This window comes from Pholcus phalangioides, unplaced genomic scaffold (assembly GCF_987345545.1).
Source record: "Pholcus phalangioides strain wild (caught in Gottingen) unplaced genomic scaffold, Ppha-v1.0 ptg000009l_1, whole genome shotgun sequence".
In the NCBI taxonomy this organism is placed as follows: Eukaryota; Metazoa; Arthropoda; class Arachnida; order Araneae; family Pholcidae; genus Pholcus; species Pholcus phalangioides.
In genome coordinates, this window is record NW_028301602.1 from 31,745,300 (window position 1) to 31,761,612 (window position 16,313).

At 32.1% G+C, this 16,313-nt stretch overlaps 1 protein-coding gene across 1 annotated transcript in view; it reads right to left on the bottom strand.

Annotated features, from left to right (window-relative positions):
• The window catches only part of LOC149082818 (importin-4-like), a 67,292-nt gene that overhangs the window by 25,181 nt on the left and 25,798 nt on the right, over nt 1-16,313 (bottom strand). Inside the window, exons 6-16 of the mRNA XM_089235986.1 lie at nt 15,060-15,196; nt 14,485-14,527; nt 14,082-14,147; nt 11,927-12,028; nt 11,435-11,518; nt 8,696-8,815; nt 4,657-4,710; nt 4,109-4,218; nt 2,160-2,268; nt 478-625; nt 207-317 (exon numbers count right to left, since the gene is read on the bottom strand). Of these exons, the coding sequence (XP_089092112.1) occupies nt 207-317; nt 478-625; nt 2,160-2,268; nt 4,109-4,218; nt 4,657-4,710; nt 8,696-8,815; nt 11,435-11,518; nt 11,927-12,028; nt 14,082-14,147; nt 14,485-14,527; nt 15,060-15,196 (1,084 nt within the window). The remainder of the gene's footprint in view (nt 1-206; nt 318-477; nt 626-2,159; nt 2,269-4,108; nt 4,219-4,656; nt 4,711-8,695; nt 8,816-11,434; nt 11,519-11,926; nt 12,029-14,081; nt 14,148-14,484; nt 14,528-15,059; nt 15,197-16,313) is intronic.

Here is a 16,313-nt window from a genome sequence, read left to right on the forward strand (position 1 = left end):
CTTTATTTATCTTGATCTTTCATCAGTTTTCAATATACAAATTATACTAACGTTAGAAAATGGCAATTTAATTATTCCCCTACATAATCAGATACTGTATGCTGGAATTGTTGATATTTGGTTAAGCGGGACCGACTGTAAGAAAGAGGAATATTCAAATTTGGTGCATGAGAATGCACATCCTATGGAATGATTATAAGACATACCAACAGATCCTATAGCAGTAATGGCATGGTCTTTGGCACGGTATGAATTTGTCGTGAGAAAAGACATCAGAAGCTCCATAAGTCCAGGAAGAAATGGCAACAATTCATTTTCTGTTGGAATTAGTAATTTTTTCTATTTAATGTGTGAATTTCCTATTTATATGCAATGAATGAAATTTTATAAGCTATAATAGTGTCAATGGATTATCATTCATTAATTTTTGACAAAGGTTCACTTTTCTCAACAACCATCCAAATGAGAGAGACTTACCCAAATGCTCACAGAACATATCTAAAGCATAAAATGTCCTAGAGAGTGAAGGAGGCTCTCGATTTTCACTCTTCAGCATATGACATATTTGGTTGAGGTATTCAAACAGCACAGGCAGTAATTCAGGAGCATATTTACTAATATCAGGCTGCATTAAAAAAAAAAAATAAATAAATAAAAAGGGTAATGAAATTTGAAATTTCTCACACATACAGTCGACGCTCGTTATAACCCTCCCCCTTTTCACGGAAGCCATAAAAATATTATAGTGGGTCATGCCATCAAAAGTTTAAAAAAAATCCATAAAATTTAGCTTTTCCACTTTTCTGATTGACTACACAAAGAAGGGAACCCCAACTTTTCTGCTCTTATAATTGAATAACGATTTTTAATTATGGTAAGCAAATTATTCTTTGGAATATTCAATGATTGAGCTCTATTCTAGCTTTCGACATAATTTCTCATCAATTTCCACCAAAACTTTCAATTCGTGATCCAAATATATATACAGTAATCTGTTTATTCAAGACAGCCATGTTAAATGAATAATTTTCAGAATGAAAAGATGAGTTCACTTGCATATATTCTTCCACCAAGAAATTGAGTAAAATTGCAAAAAATCAACCACTGGGGAAATGTGACTCAGCCACTATGTGAGAAAATAAAACAGAATGGGGGGAAGAAAGTAACATCACCCAGTTGACTTGCTTGCAGTGCACCCCCTTATGGTTCACCCTGTTTTCAGCACTACATACTCAACCACAGGGTTTTTCCATAGAGAAGTGACAGTACTTTTCTTTTCCAAGCATCAAAGGTCAAACACACTCAATGACAGACTGTCAATTTCTTTGCAAAAGAAAAAAAAAAGGGTGCGAGATGAGTTCTGTTGTTGTAATAGATTGTCAGTCGCTGTAATGATATTTACCAGTCATTATACTGGATAAAAAACATGACGGAAATAGGAAAAAATTTGGGACCTGTCCTTATAATATATTTCATAACATATAACTACATTTCATAAGTATCATTTCAGAGAAAGGGGTCTGGAGTCACTTTGAATACTTTGAAAATTAACACATTACGAATGGCATGCCATAAAACAAGTAATCCTGTTTCCACACATTTTTTGTATGTTGTAGAATCACACTGAGAAATTTGCCAGAGGAATGTTTATGAGGTGCATGCACGGTTTAGTAGTAGTAGCATGTACAAGGATCTCAATACCTTGCAGAATCTGATACATCATGTTCCCCCATTATTTTATTGCATTAATAAGACCACATTTATATGCATTCCATTGTGTAGTGGTTAGATTATATCACGAGTGTAAATCATTGCTCTTACTGCAACCATGTTTAGTCTTCTGTGCTTGAGAAATGATACAGACTGGGCAGGAGAAATGAAAGAAAATTCAGATTATGCAAGCAGCTCTACTATCTTGTAAATTCAGATGAACTCAAAAGACAATGCTACAAAGAAGAGCACATCAAAATGTAATTTATTTCATTTTACGTACAGTAATTAAGCCTGTTTTACAGTATGTAAATTGTTACTAATTTGTGTAAACACACTTTGTTAGATTTGTATTCATTTAGAAATTTTATCCACCCGAGAAACCTTGCATACAGTGTGGAACAATTTTGAATTGAAAAGCGCACTGCATATTTACATAGAACCCATACCTGCAGGTGCTCTGCGTACTGTCCAAAGCAATATAATGCAGCATTTTTGACAACAATATTTTCTTCCTTCATGCCTTTACATATGATCTCAAGGAAATGTTGAAGATACCTGAAATAAATATCATAATAAATCAACTGGCATTCAATTCATGCCATGATTATTTCCTTTTTTGTCCAACTGATACTTATTTTCGATATACAAAACCAATGATAATAAACCTTTTACTGGCTGAATTTAAGATTTGGATTGATTTTCTTAATTTTTTTTTTCTTTCATCTTCTGATCCTTTAATTTAGAGATATTAAATAAAAAATTCATGAAAAAAAATTTCTAGAATGTTTTTTTTTTTTTTTACTTTTCCATGTTCATAGAAACATTAAAATTTAAAAAATAAAATTTTAATTTTAATACCCTAATTTATGCCCTAAAGAACATAAATTTCATTCATTTATGCTGTAAATTTCCTTAAAAATAGGCATTTAAAAAATTAAATTTACAGCATAAATGAATGAAATTTATGTTCTTTAGGGCTCCCACTCAAAAAATGAGAAAAAGTAGGAAAACACAGGACTAAAAAGTAGGATGGGGGAGGGTAACCCCCTTAGACAACATAACCATAGCATAATGGAAAAAAAATTCCTAAAAAAATTTTTTTTTGCAAAAAAAAAAAGTTCAAATAATGAAGAAAAAATAATTTTTTAATTTTGAATTAACTTTTTTTTTCCCCTAGCACTATTTCAGTCAAGCCAAAACAAAATGACAAATGACTTGGTTAAAAAACCAATTTTTGGCCAAAACAGTGCACTAGCAACCACAGATAATTCTTTGCTGTCTCTCCTCATATATATGACATTATTTTTTGGAGTCTTCCAAAGTGCAGAGCTTGTCAACTCTCTTCGACAAGGCACAGCAAATTTCGAAGACGTACGTCTTTTAAGAATGACAAACCTTCGAGACTACTTTCAAAAGCACAATGCAAAATATGTAAATTACAAGATCCGACGTAAATAAGGCAAGGTGAACCAGATATTTTTACTGCGTTGTTCATCATTTTTTAAATTTTACTGTTTGTTCACATTTTACTGTTCAATGCCAGTGTAATCATTTTTGACAAATGAAGCACTTCCATTTCTAGCTCTTTGCTGAGCATTGTAAATATTGTTTATGTCACTTCATGCATGCCTTAAAAATACAGAAGACAACTGAATGCTATTGGGTAGCATCAGAATCACCAAAACTAGAATAGGCCTATGTATCCAACTGCAAACTGTTTTTTCACCTATTTGCACCATAATTTTAAATGATGAAAGTAACTGTCCAAGACCATAAATACAAAATTATTTTTCCATCCAGACGGAAGTTTTTAATGACTACTATACTTGTTGAACCCTCAAACTAAGCAAAGGAAAAATTAATCAAATGGTCCCCATACACGCCCCCCCCCCTCCAAGTTACCTTAAAAATGATACAATTTCTGCTTTGGTAGAATCATTAATGGCATTCTCCAACATTTGTACAATTTGGCAATATATCAATAATTTCCTGCTCAATTAAAATCAATTACACAAATTTTGTCGATAGGATTTGGTAAAAAAAATAGGAAAAGTAGGACAAAACCGAGAAAGTAGGACAAAACCGAGTAGTACAAAAGTAGGACATTTTATCAAAAAATAGGAAAAGTAGGATGAGTGGGAGCCCTGGTTCTGTGAATTAAGACTGGAATCTCAAACCTTTAAGGAAAAAAATCAAGTGCTTTGATTTTTTTTCATGAAAAATATTTTTTTTATAATTAATATAATTAATTGATGTTGCCCATTGGGAACCATTGGTTGTTAAAAGTTAATCAAAGGAATATCAACTATTATGGTAATAGTGAATTACTATTATATGATAGTTGATGATTATTATCTTATTATGATCTCATCATTCTTTGAAAATGAGAACATACTTCGTTCTGATATATTCTGAACATCCTTCAGCAATAACTGCCATGGCCAAAAACCCTCCTTTTTTAACATATGGATTATCACTCTTGAATGCTTTTTCAAAATGGTGCATCTACAAAATGAGAAGAACAAAAGAAAAAATAACCATCAAACAATGAAACAAGTACAAATCAATAAAATATTAAATATCACGGAAACAAACCAGCTTACAATGAGGCATGTTACTTCATCAAACTGAAAATACACCTATTTTCTTAAAGGTTCTTCTCTAACCTTAGTGAATAAGAATTAGAGAAATTTTCATGCAGATCCTAACAAAATATTTGAATGCTTGTTATAGCCAGCGGCTAATGTTATGTTATATTTACACCTTTTTTCTTTCTTTTTTTTTTTTTTGAAACTCTGATCAAACCTATAACTTTTTTTTACCTATATTTATTGTACTTTGAACTCATTTTTACATCATCACAACTATGTTTACTGCTAAATTACAATCATGTTTACTATGGCAATTGACAAAAGAAACATTAAGAGCGTGAGCACATCTTACAAGGGGAGAGAGCAGTTTCTCTGGCGGCAAATGAAGAGCCATTACATCAATAACCTATAATAATGAAAAATTTTTTGAAAAACAATCTATGAAATCAATTAAAGCAAGAAAAATTATGTAGCATACATAAAATGTTGTGAATGATAGAACAATAATTAGAATTTTAAAATTTTTCTAAAAGTATACACAATTAAGCCCTGATACAATGATCTTCAAAAAACCAAATATTTGGTTTGCTATAACTAAACTTGATTTAATAAAAGAATATGGATTGTCCTGAAAAAAAATTACACTTCGAAAAAAAAAAGCCATATGGCAATGATTAACTTGATATAATAATATGGTTTATTAGCAATTAAAATTATATGCACATTCTTACTTTGACTTACATCATCCTGCATTTAAGCAATCTCATCTAGAAATTATTTTTCCTTTTTTTGATTAGGTGCATTTTGAGAAAATATTGAAGGCTTTTGGTGTCACATTTTAGATTTTCCACAAAGAGTGGCATGGAAAAGATGAATAGTTAAGAAAGAACAAAGAAAATCTGAAACTTTGCTACTTTTCTTCTCCTGGGGCGGGGGGGGGGGGGGGGAGAGAAAGCATTATCTGAGGAGAAACTTGCTTCCACTTATGACTTTTCAACTTACATTATTGGTTTGAAACAAAGTACTTACATAAGTCATTTGATCATTTTTGTCGCACCACAGCAATTTTCTGCATGCGAGGGCTAATTAGACCAGGACCTACAATTTATTGCTGATTCCCAAATGGCAGTATTTTTTTATACTCATCGAGAGGTTGGTGTGGGACTCCCTCTAATCCCTTGATGTGGGGCGCGGTAGCAATCTTTTTCTGTGCACTCCTGTGTCTACTGACATAAGTAGGGGTAACAGTATTTATCACAGTATTTCATAATTTTGTTTTGATCAAACACATTCCTGCTCTCAAAAAAAGTAGAGGGGAACTTTAAGGACTAACCCCAATCAAATACAAGAATATCCTAGGCTATAAGTGAAGTAATTTGATTAAAATTTAGTCACAGGTATATACAGTATAACTTTTTCAATATCAGTTCAATACTTTCATCTGAAAAAATTCCTAGCTTATGCAATGTTGTCCAACATTGTGTCCTAAAGTTGCCTATGTATATGGGTCAGTCCCAAAAAAGGAAACAAACTGTTTCCAAGATTTTGCAATTTTTTTTACAAAATTTCAGAGCACTCAGGTAGTAATTTTAATTTTTTTCTTCTAGTACTTCATTTAATCAGGGTTCATACTCATTTTCATAAAAAAATTTCCCTGACTTTTCCAGGTTTTCCAGTCAAATTTTCAAAAAATTCCAGGTTTTTTTTTTTAAATCAAAAAATTGATATAAATTAATAAAAATTTAGAAAAAAATTAATTATATTATAAAATTATTTATATTAATTATAAAATTAATAATTTTAATTACAAAATCATAATCGTAGATTTTTTTAAAACAAATTTATGCTTTTCAAATACACCTGATGGAGAAGAAAAATGGAACACAATTAAGAAATGAAAGATTTCCTGTTTCGGCAATTACAATGCCCATAAGATTTAAGCCTTTACAGTTGTTTCCTTTGTGACATAATTAGTCAAAGATGTAGTTGGTTTCACTGCATCAACATTCTTTACAGTTGGCTTGCACTCGCGTAAGCACTAGAACCGAGAAGTTACGCAATCGGGGGTTGTTCACTGAACTCCGATTTCACGTGCTTGGCATAGTTCTGGATAACTTATCTGCCCATGTTGCGAGTTTTACCGCAAAGCTGCCACCATGCTTTATACGGGTCATTTTTTACTGCTTCGATCCAATCAGCCTACTGATGATCCGCTCAGACAAGTTTTCTTACAACACATTGTTTTCAAATAAAAATACCCACGTGGAAAATCAAAACATACCAGTGCGTTATCCGTTGTTCCTAACTGAAGTCAACTTACAAAATTATCGCAACTGAGCTTTGTACCCATGGCTTTCTACAATGCGTAGTTATGATGTTTCTGGAAACACTAGAAAAAATTACGATAAAGTCGTAGCAATAAGCTTTTCCAAGCGGGCTTACGAAATCCTCGTCCCTCCTTGGCAGTATCTAACGTTTTTTGCGATATATTGCAGTATTTTACGGATTATCAATATTTACGATGTTATCGGAATTCCCTTTTTCATCCCGACAGATTTTTTTCCCTCATTATTATTTTTGATCGATGTTTTTTCCCGATCAGACGACAATCGTGACGATTTTCAAGGTTTTAAAGCAAAAATGGGCCAATTTCCCTGACTTTTTTTAGTAAAATTTTTTTCCCTGACTTTTCCAGGTTTTCCCGGTTTTCCCTGACCCGTACGAACCCTGTTTAATTCTCTGTCATATGACATATCTTAATTTGATAGTATCTAATTATTTTTTTTTAATCATTGTAGCAAAACCTCAAAATCTAGCTCTGTCCCACTCACAAAAAAGTGTTAGAGACTTGGTACAAATCTGGAATTTTTTTTTCTTTTTAAAACTTGGAATCACATTTTATATATGTGTCATAGATGAATAAAACTGACAATAAAATTTTGAAAAACAAATTTCTTTTCTTATGAAAAACTATTTTTTTGTTTGTGTCCCAAAATTTTCATTTTTGGGATTTCAAGTTCTCTGGATCACTAATGTGAGAGGCATAAATGCAAGATCTATACCAACATCAAATTTCTATTCAATTTCAATAAAAGAAAAATCATCCTGATGATATAATATAAAGCTGAGCAAGTCCAGTGTTCACTTTGACCAGATTTTAATAATTTTACCAGACCAAAATTCAAACTACGAGGGGGTTGGGCGTGTTTTTAGAATTTGGTCATGGGGTGGACGTTTTTTAAAGGTTATAAGAGGAGTTTCTGGGTCACCTATCATATTTTGTATACAATTTTTGAGAAAATAAAAATTATTTGCATGGCCTATTTAGAATATTTAAGATATCTTTTTCTCAGTTAAACATTTCTGTGCACTCTGTTACAATGGTGTCCACTCTGTTTACGGGAAGCATTTTTGAAGTTAGCAGGCAAAAAATTTTAACACTTCAAACTAAGACGTTAAACTATAAATTACCAAGTAGGGATATCTTGGTAAATAATATCTTATATACCCATTGTCTGTCAGAAATAAAAAGTTTTGATTTTGAGTAGCTAAATATATATAAAAAATAAACTTTTCCATGTGCTATTTTGAAAAAATCACGAAAAACCCTCAAAACAACAGAAACAAAAAGTAAAAAAAAAATATATGAACTTTTTTTTCAGCATATGAGTAAGAAATAAGCTGATTTCATTATTTTAAGAGATAAAAAACAGCAGAAACAATAATAACTTTTTTAGAGCAATATTTGTTTTCGTAACAGAGTGGACAAAATCCCTGACTTTCAGTCATAAAACCCAAAACATGAAAAATATTACAAAATAAAAGTGAAAAATATTTATGAAATATTAAACTTCAAGTCATTGGCTATAATTCAAGACTTTATTTTGTAAGTTCAACTTTGAATTTTTCATTTGAAAAATATGGAATGTACACTTTTTTTGGGGCAGAATGGCCCACTTTGGCATCACTTTGTTTGAATGTGAAATGAAACAGGGGAATAGAAATGTCGAATATTTTCACACTTTTGTGTTAAAATAACATTTTATGTATAAAAAAAAATTGAAAGAATCAAATTTTCAGGGCTATAATAATTAGGATTCAACTTTATGAGGTATAAAAATAATGCTACCATAATTAAATCGGTCTGATCAACTGTTAATCAATATTAAGAATTTCGGTTCAGTTAATCAACTCAATAAATCTAATTAAAATTCACTAAAATCTGATTAAAATTGTTCATGTAAGTTTTGTGAATTAACTTATTTATTTAATAAAACCAATTAAAAACCTTTTACATTATGCGTAACACTTTAGCAAAGTGACCATAATTCATTAAAAAAAAACATTTTACAGACTATGTTTGTTAAATAAGCCAGTGATAGATACAGCACCTGTCCTGCTGTTTGAACTGGTGAAAGTTCATCATTTTCTTCATCTTCACCATCAGGTTGACACATGACTGGGAAAAGAATATCCAAGATTTGACTAACCAATTTGTGCTTGAGAATGGTCTGTAAAAAATGCATTTACATAATCATATCAACAATAACACATTCATCAACGCAAACCTTAATGCTTAATTATTTGGAAAAAAAATTAAGCACCTTGAAATTTTCAGGTATAAGAAGCTCCACCTTTCAATATAAATAACGGAATAAAATAAGTTAGAATAAATGCATCATGATGGCAGTGTTATAGTGCATAGGCAAAAACAGCTCCAACTAAAATACAGTAACCCCTCATTATTTTTGTGCATGTCCGGAAACAAAAAGAAATCACAATATAAACAATGATTTTATATAGATTCTGTGAAGTTTTCAATGGTGTTTTTTAATAAAATGGGTAATATAATAACACTTTACTATACCAATACGTGATAGAATAATGCGCTCTACAACCATATTTTTGAAAATCTTGTTTGGAATTGCCTTTAATCTAGTGTTACACTCCTCTCAAAATATGATGCCTTTTACTACAATAAATCTTGACTACTACAACTAATTTTTTTACATCTCACTCACTATTTTATGTTTGACAAATTTTCAAACTCTTCACTGGTTTTCTTCCTTTGAGGGCATCTGGTAACACAGATATTTTGCACCACTTTCCCTCCAAAAAGTGTTTAATAGAGTTGTAGCTATCGCTACTATATGGTTCAGTAAACTTTTTTAGAGGATGAAACACCTAACCGTATTTTATGAATAAACTAATTACTGTATAATTTTTGTGCAGTGAATAAATGTTCATTTGTGCATTTTCTGGTGGAACTTATAATGCTGATTGAAAATAAATTTCAACAGAATAATGTTGATGGGTGAACACTAGGGTACCTCTCAATATAACAATAATCTTTATACAAAGATATTTTTTCATGCTTTGTTGAATATTGTTATATTTGGATTTCACTGTACGATGAAACTTGGTGTAATGAAGTGCTACTGTTTTGTGTAATACACCGACACTCCTATATAACGATACTCAAGGGACTGGAAAAACATATCTTAACGAAGAATTTATCGTTGCAAAGGGGGAATATATTAACACTATGAAAAGTGTACCAGAACCACTGAGTAACAGTTATAGGCTAGGGTTTAGGTCAATTTGTCGCAGCGTCAATTCATCGTGCTACAAACTCGTCACAGACTCATTTCGGCGTGGTACAAATTTGTCGCAGGCTCATTTTGTTGCGGTACAAATTTTTCGCAGACTCATTTCGTCGCGACAAATTTGAATTGCTTTAAAATTCATGTTTGTTGTGATCTTATAAATAGAGTAGTTGCTTTAGGCATAAAAAATGGAACTAATTTTTTTTTTCTAATTTATTGGAAATGTTCACCCTTCCCATCTCTGTTTTAAATTTTAACAAATGAAGGAAAGTATTCATTGAAGTCATCGAGGGACATTGGAACGTACACCAAGATAATAAATTGGAATCCAATAAATTTTTAAAATTTAATTTTCACCATATAAAGCACATTTCTGTCAGGATTTCCATTTCTCGCAGTGAGGGGCGTTGGGGAGCTCACCCAAATAATAAAATAATAAATTGGGATCAAATAAATTTTGAAAATTTAGTTTCCAAATATAGGTCACACTTCCCGCTTTCTGTAGGGATTTCCATTTCTTTCAGCAAGAGGCGTTAGGGGTGCACATCGCAGTACGATTTCCGTAATTCACTATTAAATGTATCCATGCAGAGAATATATCTTTGAGGAACTTTTTATGACAATGTATCTAAGTTTTATGCGTAACAGCTGCAAAAAGTTTATGTGCAATGTACATTTCAAATCACTTTGTATTATCACACCGAAATAATATTCAAACACTCCGACCATAGGCACCAGACACTGGGGGGCTGATGCCATTTGAGCCCCCCCCCCCCAACTCCAATAACTCATGAATATGCAATGCAACCATTTCGCCTCCTGAGTACGGGTTTGAGTCCCTTATAAATGGAATGAATGGCGATTTCCAGCTCCCTCCCCCTCCTCAACGTTTCCTTCATGTTGGCACCTTTAACTAACCAAGGATGCCGGAAGTTTTGGAACTCGTGGATTCTTGTCTTGATCTTGAAGTAGGAAATTTTGATTTCTGAATCATTTTTCTGGGTGCTCATACCCATTCCATAAAGTACCCTGGGCACCAACAGCATCTCTGACACCACTGCAAATGTTAATCAATTTTTGATTTTTTTTTTCAACTCTAAAGTAACAACTCTCGAGTAAAAAGAATGAAATCAGACTTTTAATTAGTCCATTGTGTGTAACTTCGAGTACATGACACTCATACGGCTCCAGTCAACCATTGGTAAGTTTCTTCTTATAATACAAGTGAATTAACATTAACATAAGTAGCATGGATGCTAATGAAAGTATAAACTCCCTTTTTTTTTGTCTAGTATGGTTTAATTACACAAAATGTGTGAGTTAGAATCACAAGAATAAATGTAGAGTGCTGTAACATCATGAGCTGCGCTTTTTATACGACTTTTATACCAGATATTATTGCAGGATCACAACTTGTCTAATAATGCAAATATTTCAATGAGCAAAAAGATTATTCAAAAGCAACACCGACATCGCAAATGAAAAACAAAGCTACGCAAATTTAATTAGAATAAAATGATGTACCTTTTGCTTCATTTTAGCCAACCACATAATTATGGACAATGCTTTTACTCTTATATTTGGTTGCAAACTTGCACTACCACACACCTGAGAACAAAAAAAATTATTGAAATTTTAATTAAAATTTATATTACAATTAAAAAAAATTGTTAAAATCAAGATTTTATATTATACAAAAGCTATCAAACAACTTAGAGTAGAACTTCCACATTTTGAAAAACTCAGAAAAGAATTTTCAGCATTTGTACCGATAAATCAATACATTTCAGGGGTTTATCCAGACATTTTTTTTATAGGATCCCGTTTTTGTAAAACTATTCTTCATTTTTGTGAAAATGTTCTTTAATTTTGTGGAAAGCGAAACAATTTATTTAAACAAATCAAGCAAAAATGAAAATCTAGACCATAAAAATGCATGTAGGTTATATCATGCCACATATTTTTTGCATTTAAATATAAAATTCTTCGAAAAACTGATTGAAAGATGAAAAACACCTCCAAACAAAAACAGATGAGTGGCTTGATATGAGGTGCAATCACAGCAACTTCACACTCGATAAGTTCATCAAAAACTTCCATAGCTTTACATGCTTTCACCTGCAACAGTAAGGAAATTTACTGAATGAAAGAAATTAATAAAAAGATTGAGCATGGAATTCTACTAATATAGAACACACAGATATTACACACTTTTTATCTATTCACTACCTTTTTTTTACTTATTCACTTTTCCTACCAATTATTTGATAGTTAAAATATCTGTAGGATGAAAGTTATTTAAATCATTTTCAATTTTTTAAGAAACTAGTTTGATAATACAATTTCATGTAGTCTATGCATGCAATGTATAACAATATCAGGGATGCAAGTGCCGCTCATCCATTTTAGAGCAGCAAACTTTCATTTTTAAAGCAGAAATTTTGAAAATGGAGGAGTAAAAACTGACTATATATCTGCAATATAAGGGGGATAATTTTTCCCTAAAATGCTGAATGTTTTGGAAAAGGGTAAGAGAACAGATAATTTTAAATAAATTTACTTCAGAAATTAGAGTCCACTTGAAATTTTTCTGAAGCATTTGCCATTGCTAAAGCATGTAATACTGAAATAAAATATTGGTTATTTGATTTTTTTCAAAAAGTAGGTCTACATGCATACTGAAAGCAAAGCGAGAGTTTCCACACAACTCCCCTCTCACCATCAATACAAAAAGAAAAGCGCAATGAAAAAAATCACTCAAAAATTAATTTTCTTTTTCAATTTCAAAATTTTTTTTTAAATTCATTTAACTACAACACCCCATAGGTACTGGAACCTAGGAGCTCAGGCCACATAGCGCCCCCCCCCCCCCCACAGGCAACTTTTAAAGTTCAGGCTCTCAAATATTTCATGAACATTCAATGCAATTCATCCCTGCATACATCCTTTTGGGCCATATATACGGTTGTCTGGCAACCCTAGACCCCTACTAATGTTTTTGCCATATCAAGGCACCCATGGCAAAACTTTCCGAAATAAGCTCTGTGGGTGCACCCGCTGAAAATGCACCCCGAGTATGAAATACTACTAATACTAAACACACTATTGATCTGTATTAACCCGGGTCCACACCAACCCCGTTGGGTTGTATGACGCATAGCAATAGTGGGCTCAAATCAAAGCAGAAGAGTCTAGAACAAAATTAAACGGAGCAAGGTGTGAGTGATCGAGCGACTTGCTCCACGTGGAGTGCACGCTAGTACCTTGCGCAAAACAGCAAGTTTTTGCTTACAAGAGCCAAAACCGGTGTGTGAGAGTACAAACAGATTTTTCGATTCCAACAGTCAGTGCGCTGTTTACCAGCGCATCGGGTGAACCCAGTAGATGGTGTGTATGTTGCAAGCAGATTTTCGGAAGCACTCATTTTCACACTCCAATCGCCACAGACTGTCAGACAGGCACAGATTCAGTGCAATGTGTCACCTTTATTTTGACCAATTTTTCAAATATTATTTGGCTCTTGTGAGGGGCTATCACACCATTCTGGATCAGCGCCTGCTGTCGGAATCAGGAAACCTGCCTGCACTTTCAAAATGGCCTACACCACAAACAAGAAATGGCACAAATGAGCACAGATTTTCCGCACCTTGTAGCCAGAGTGTTGGGGGGGGGGGGGGAGATTCTTCATGCCTTATGCAAATGACGGATTATGCTCGTTGGCAACCAGTCAACTTCCATGAGGGGAAAGAATTTCCCTGTCTATAAAAAATAATGTTTGTTCTCAATCAGTGTTCAATTTTCGGTTATAGTTGTTATGTAGTATAGTTCAATATATGTTTGTTATGTCTCACCACTATGTTATTTTCCATGCTAAGCCTGCTATATGGAATAAAATGAACTTTTCAACTAAATTGGGTCCTTATTAAGCAACACTGCACATTGCGCTGACAAAGAGAACCGTTTCAGCGCAGCTCTTGCACCCCTGCAATATGATTTTTTAACAAAAATGCAACAAAAAATAAAAAAATTCTTGGCAAGAGCAGCGGTAAACTAATGGAAGCAACAGACCAGTGATTACAAACAGAAGTTATGATTCAAACTGATATTCCTCCAATGCTTTATAAACTGATTTTTTTTTTCATTTATATCCAACAAAATATTTTCAACCAACCTCATCAACAGTCACAAGGTGCCGAATCATTTGAAGCAGTGAAGGTACAAGAGCTTGAAACTGATTCTATACAAAATAAAATTAAACACATCAGCAAACAGCAATGTACATTTTGAGATATTCATCAGCAGTTCATTGCATAAAAATTCAACAGAGGACAAATGATATAATAAATACGTTGTAATACTATGACAACAGAAGGGGATAATTTTATTTCCACTTTATCGTAACTTTCATAAAGAAATTGTATACATAATACCCTGGTTAAATTAAACAATTTTGTATTGCACGACTGCAAATTATAATAAATGTGGGGAGAGAGAGTTTTTATATATTTTTATTATATATAAATAACATGTAAGTAATTTTTAAGACAAAGCGCAATAGAAAAAAAAAATCTCACCATTTCATCACTTCCAACAATAGACACCAGGTTTGTAAGACATCTGAAAAAAAAGAAAAAACACTAATTTTAGAAAGTAACCACTCATGAAAGATTTAAAAATTTTACCCCAAATTTCAGTTTTTAAGCATTTCAAAGCATGAGTACCATTAGATAATATTATTTGAACAAAAGAATGTTTAACCATACATTCATGGTTTTTGACAGAATTTTCTAGAAGTGGGTTTGAAAATCCCAGATAAGTTTTAAAAAAAATCAAAAGTCCCCTTTAGAAAGTGAAAAATTGATCATGACATGTGATTAAAAAAAACTTTTATTTTGAAGCATAATTCTCTTACGAGAAATTTCACTGAGCTGAATACTCAGCTCAGAGCATTGCCCAGTATATTGTCCAGCTAGAATTTTAATATCAGCTGAAATTCTTATGCTTTGCCTAAAAGGTCTTAACCAGAAGGTTGCAAAAACATTTGGGGAGTGGGAAAATAACTATATCTTTTACAAAAAGTAAGCAAAATTTTTCCGGGACAAAAAAAAAAATTCTCAATCATTTTGATAATATATTTTGTAATACATACTCAATGGTATGAAACGGTATGTTGACTGTACTGGCATCCTCTAATGTCTTTGAGAGCTGAGACAACAGATGTTTCAAATATGGCTTCATGGTCGCTGCAGAGTGGGTGGTGATTATGCTCATTGCGTAAAGCCCCATCTATAATAGAAAATATTGAGTTATTTACAACAAGCTTCTATACCGATATCTTCCTAAATATGTATTGCATTTTCATACACAGATAACTGGTTATTACATTTCTTTTATTATGCTACACATCTTTATTACCACATTATTTATGAGCGACAGGGAATTTAAACTGAAAAACTTGGTGACCCTGCCTGTTGTAGAATTTGGTTTGTTTTGCTAGCTGACTATGTTGAATTTGATGTTTCTAATATTGAGAAATCAGCAGCAAAGAAAAAAAAAAACCTTCAAAAGTTAGAAATTTCAGAAGAATTCAACAAAGATCCTGGAGCAGTGACAAAAGTGGATCTTGTAAAAGAATTAAATATCTTGAGTTAAGATGGTTTACAAAGGTTTAACACAGGTAAAATAAATAAATTTTTTAAGTGAAAATTGGTGGACAAACCCTATTGCTTGGGGATAATCTTGAAAAAAAAAAAGAAGTTAAAATTACCTTACAAGAATATTAGATTTTCCCCAAGAACTTTAGTAAAAGCAATTTTAGTTTTTAATGAATTTGATAAGACTTTTAAAAATTCAAAATTTAATTATTTTTTTCCTAAATATGTATTGCATTTTCAGATTATTTTTAAATGTAATCTGAAAAATGAAAGCATTCAACTTTTTAGCAGAGGGGAAGGGGCGTTTTTTCTCATTCAGATCTACCATAATTTCCTGCATATAATCTGCAGATACAATTTTTGATACTTTGAGATAAAATATTACCTTATAGACCACAGTGGTGTATAATTAAAATTTACATTAGAAAATTTCATTCATCAATAATGGAATCTTAATCGAAGGGATGGTTTGTCATGTTTTCGAGAAAAAAAAAGTAATTTTTTCTACTCCCATGAATTCAATATCTATAAATCTGCACCAAGAAAATCTGATTTCTTCAACATAATAACTCACAAATTAGACATAGCAAAATATGGTAAGTTTCAGTTTAATGACTTTCTCGCTCATATATATTTATGAAACGAAAATTTGTCTAAAACGAATATTATTTGTCTCTTGACGTTCCATTTTCATACAAGTTACATTGTATAATGTTTTGATTTTTCACGTGGATTCTTGAATGTCACAT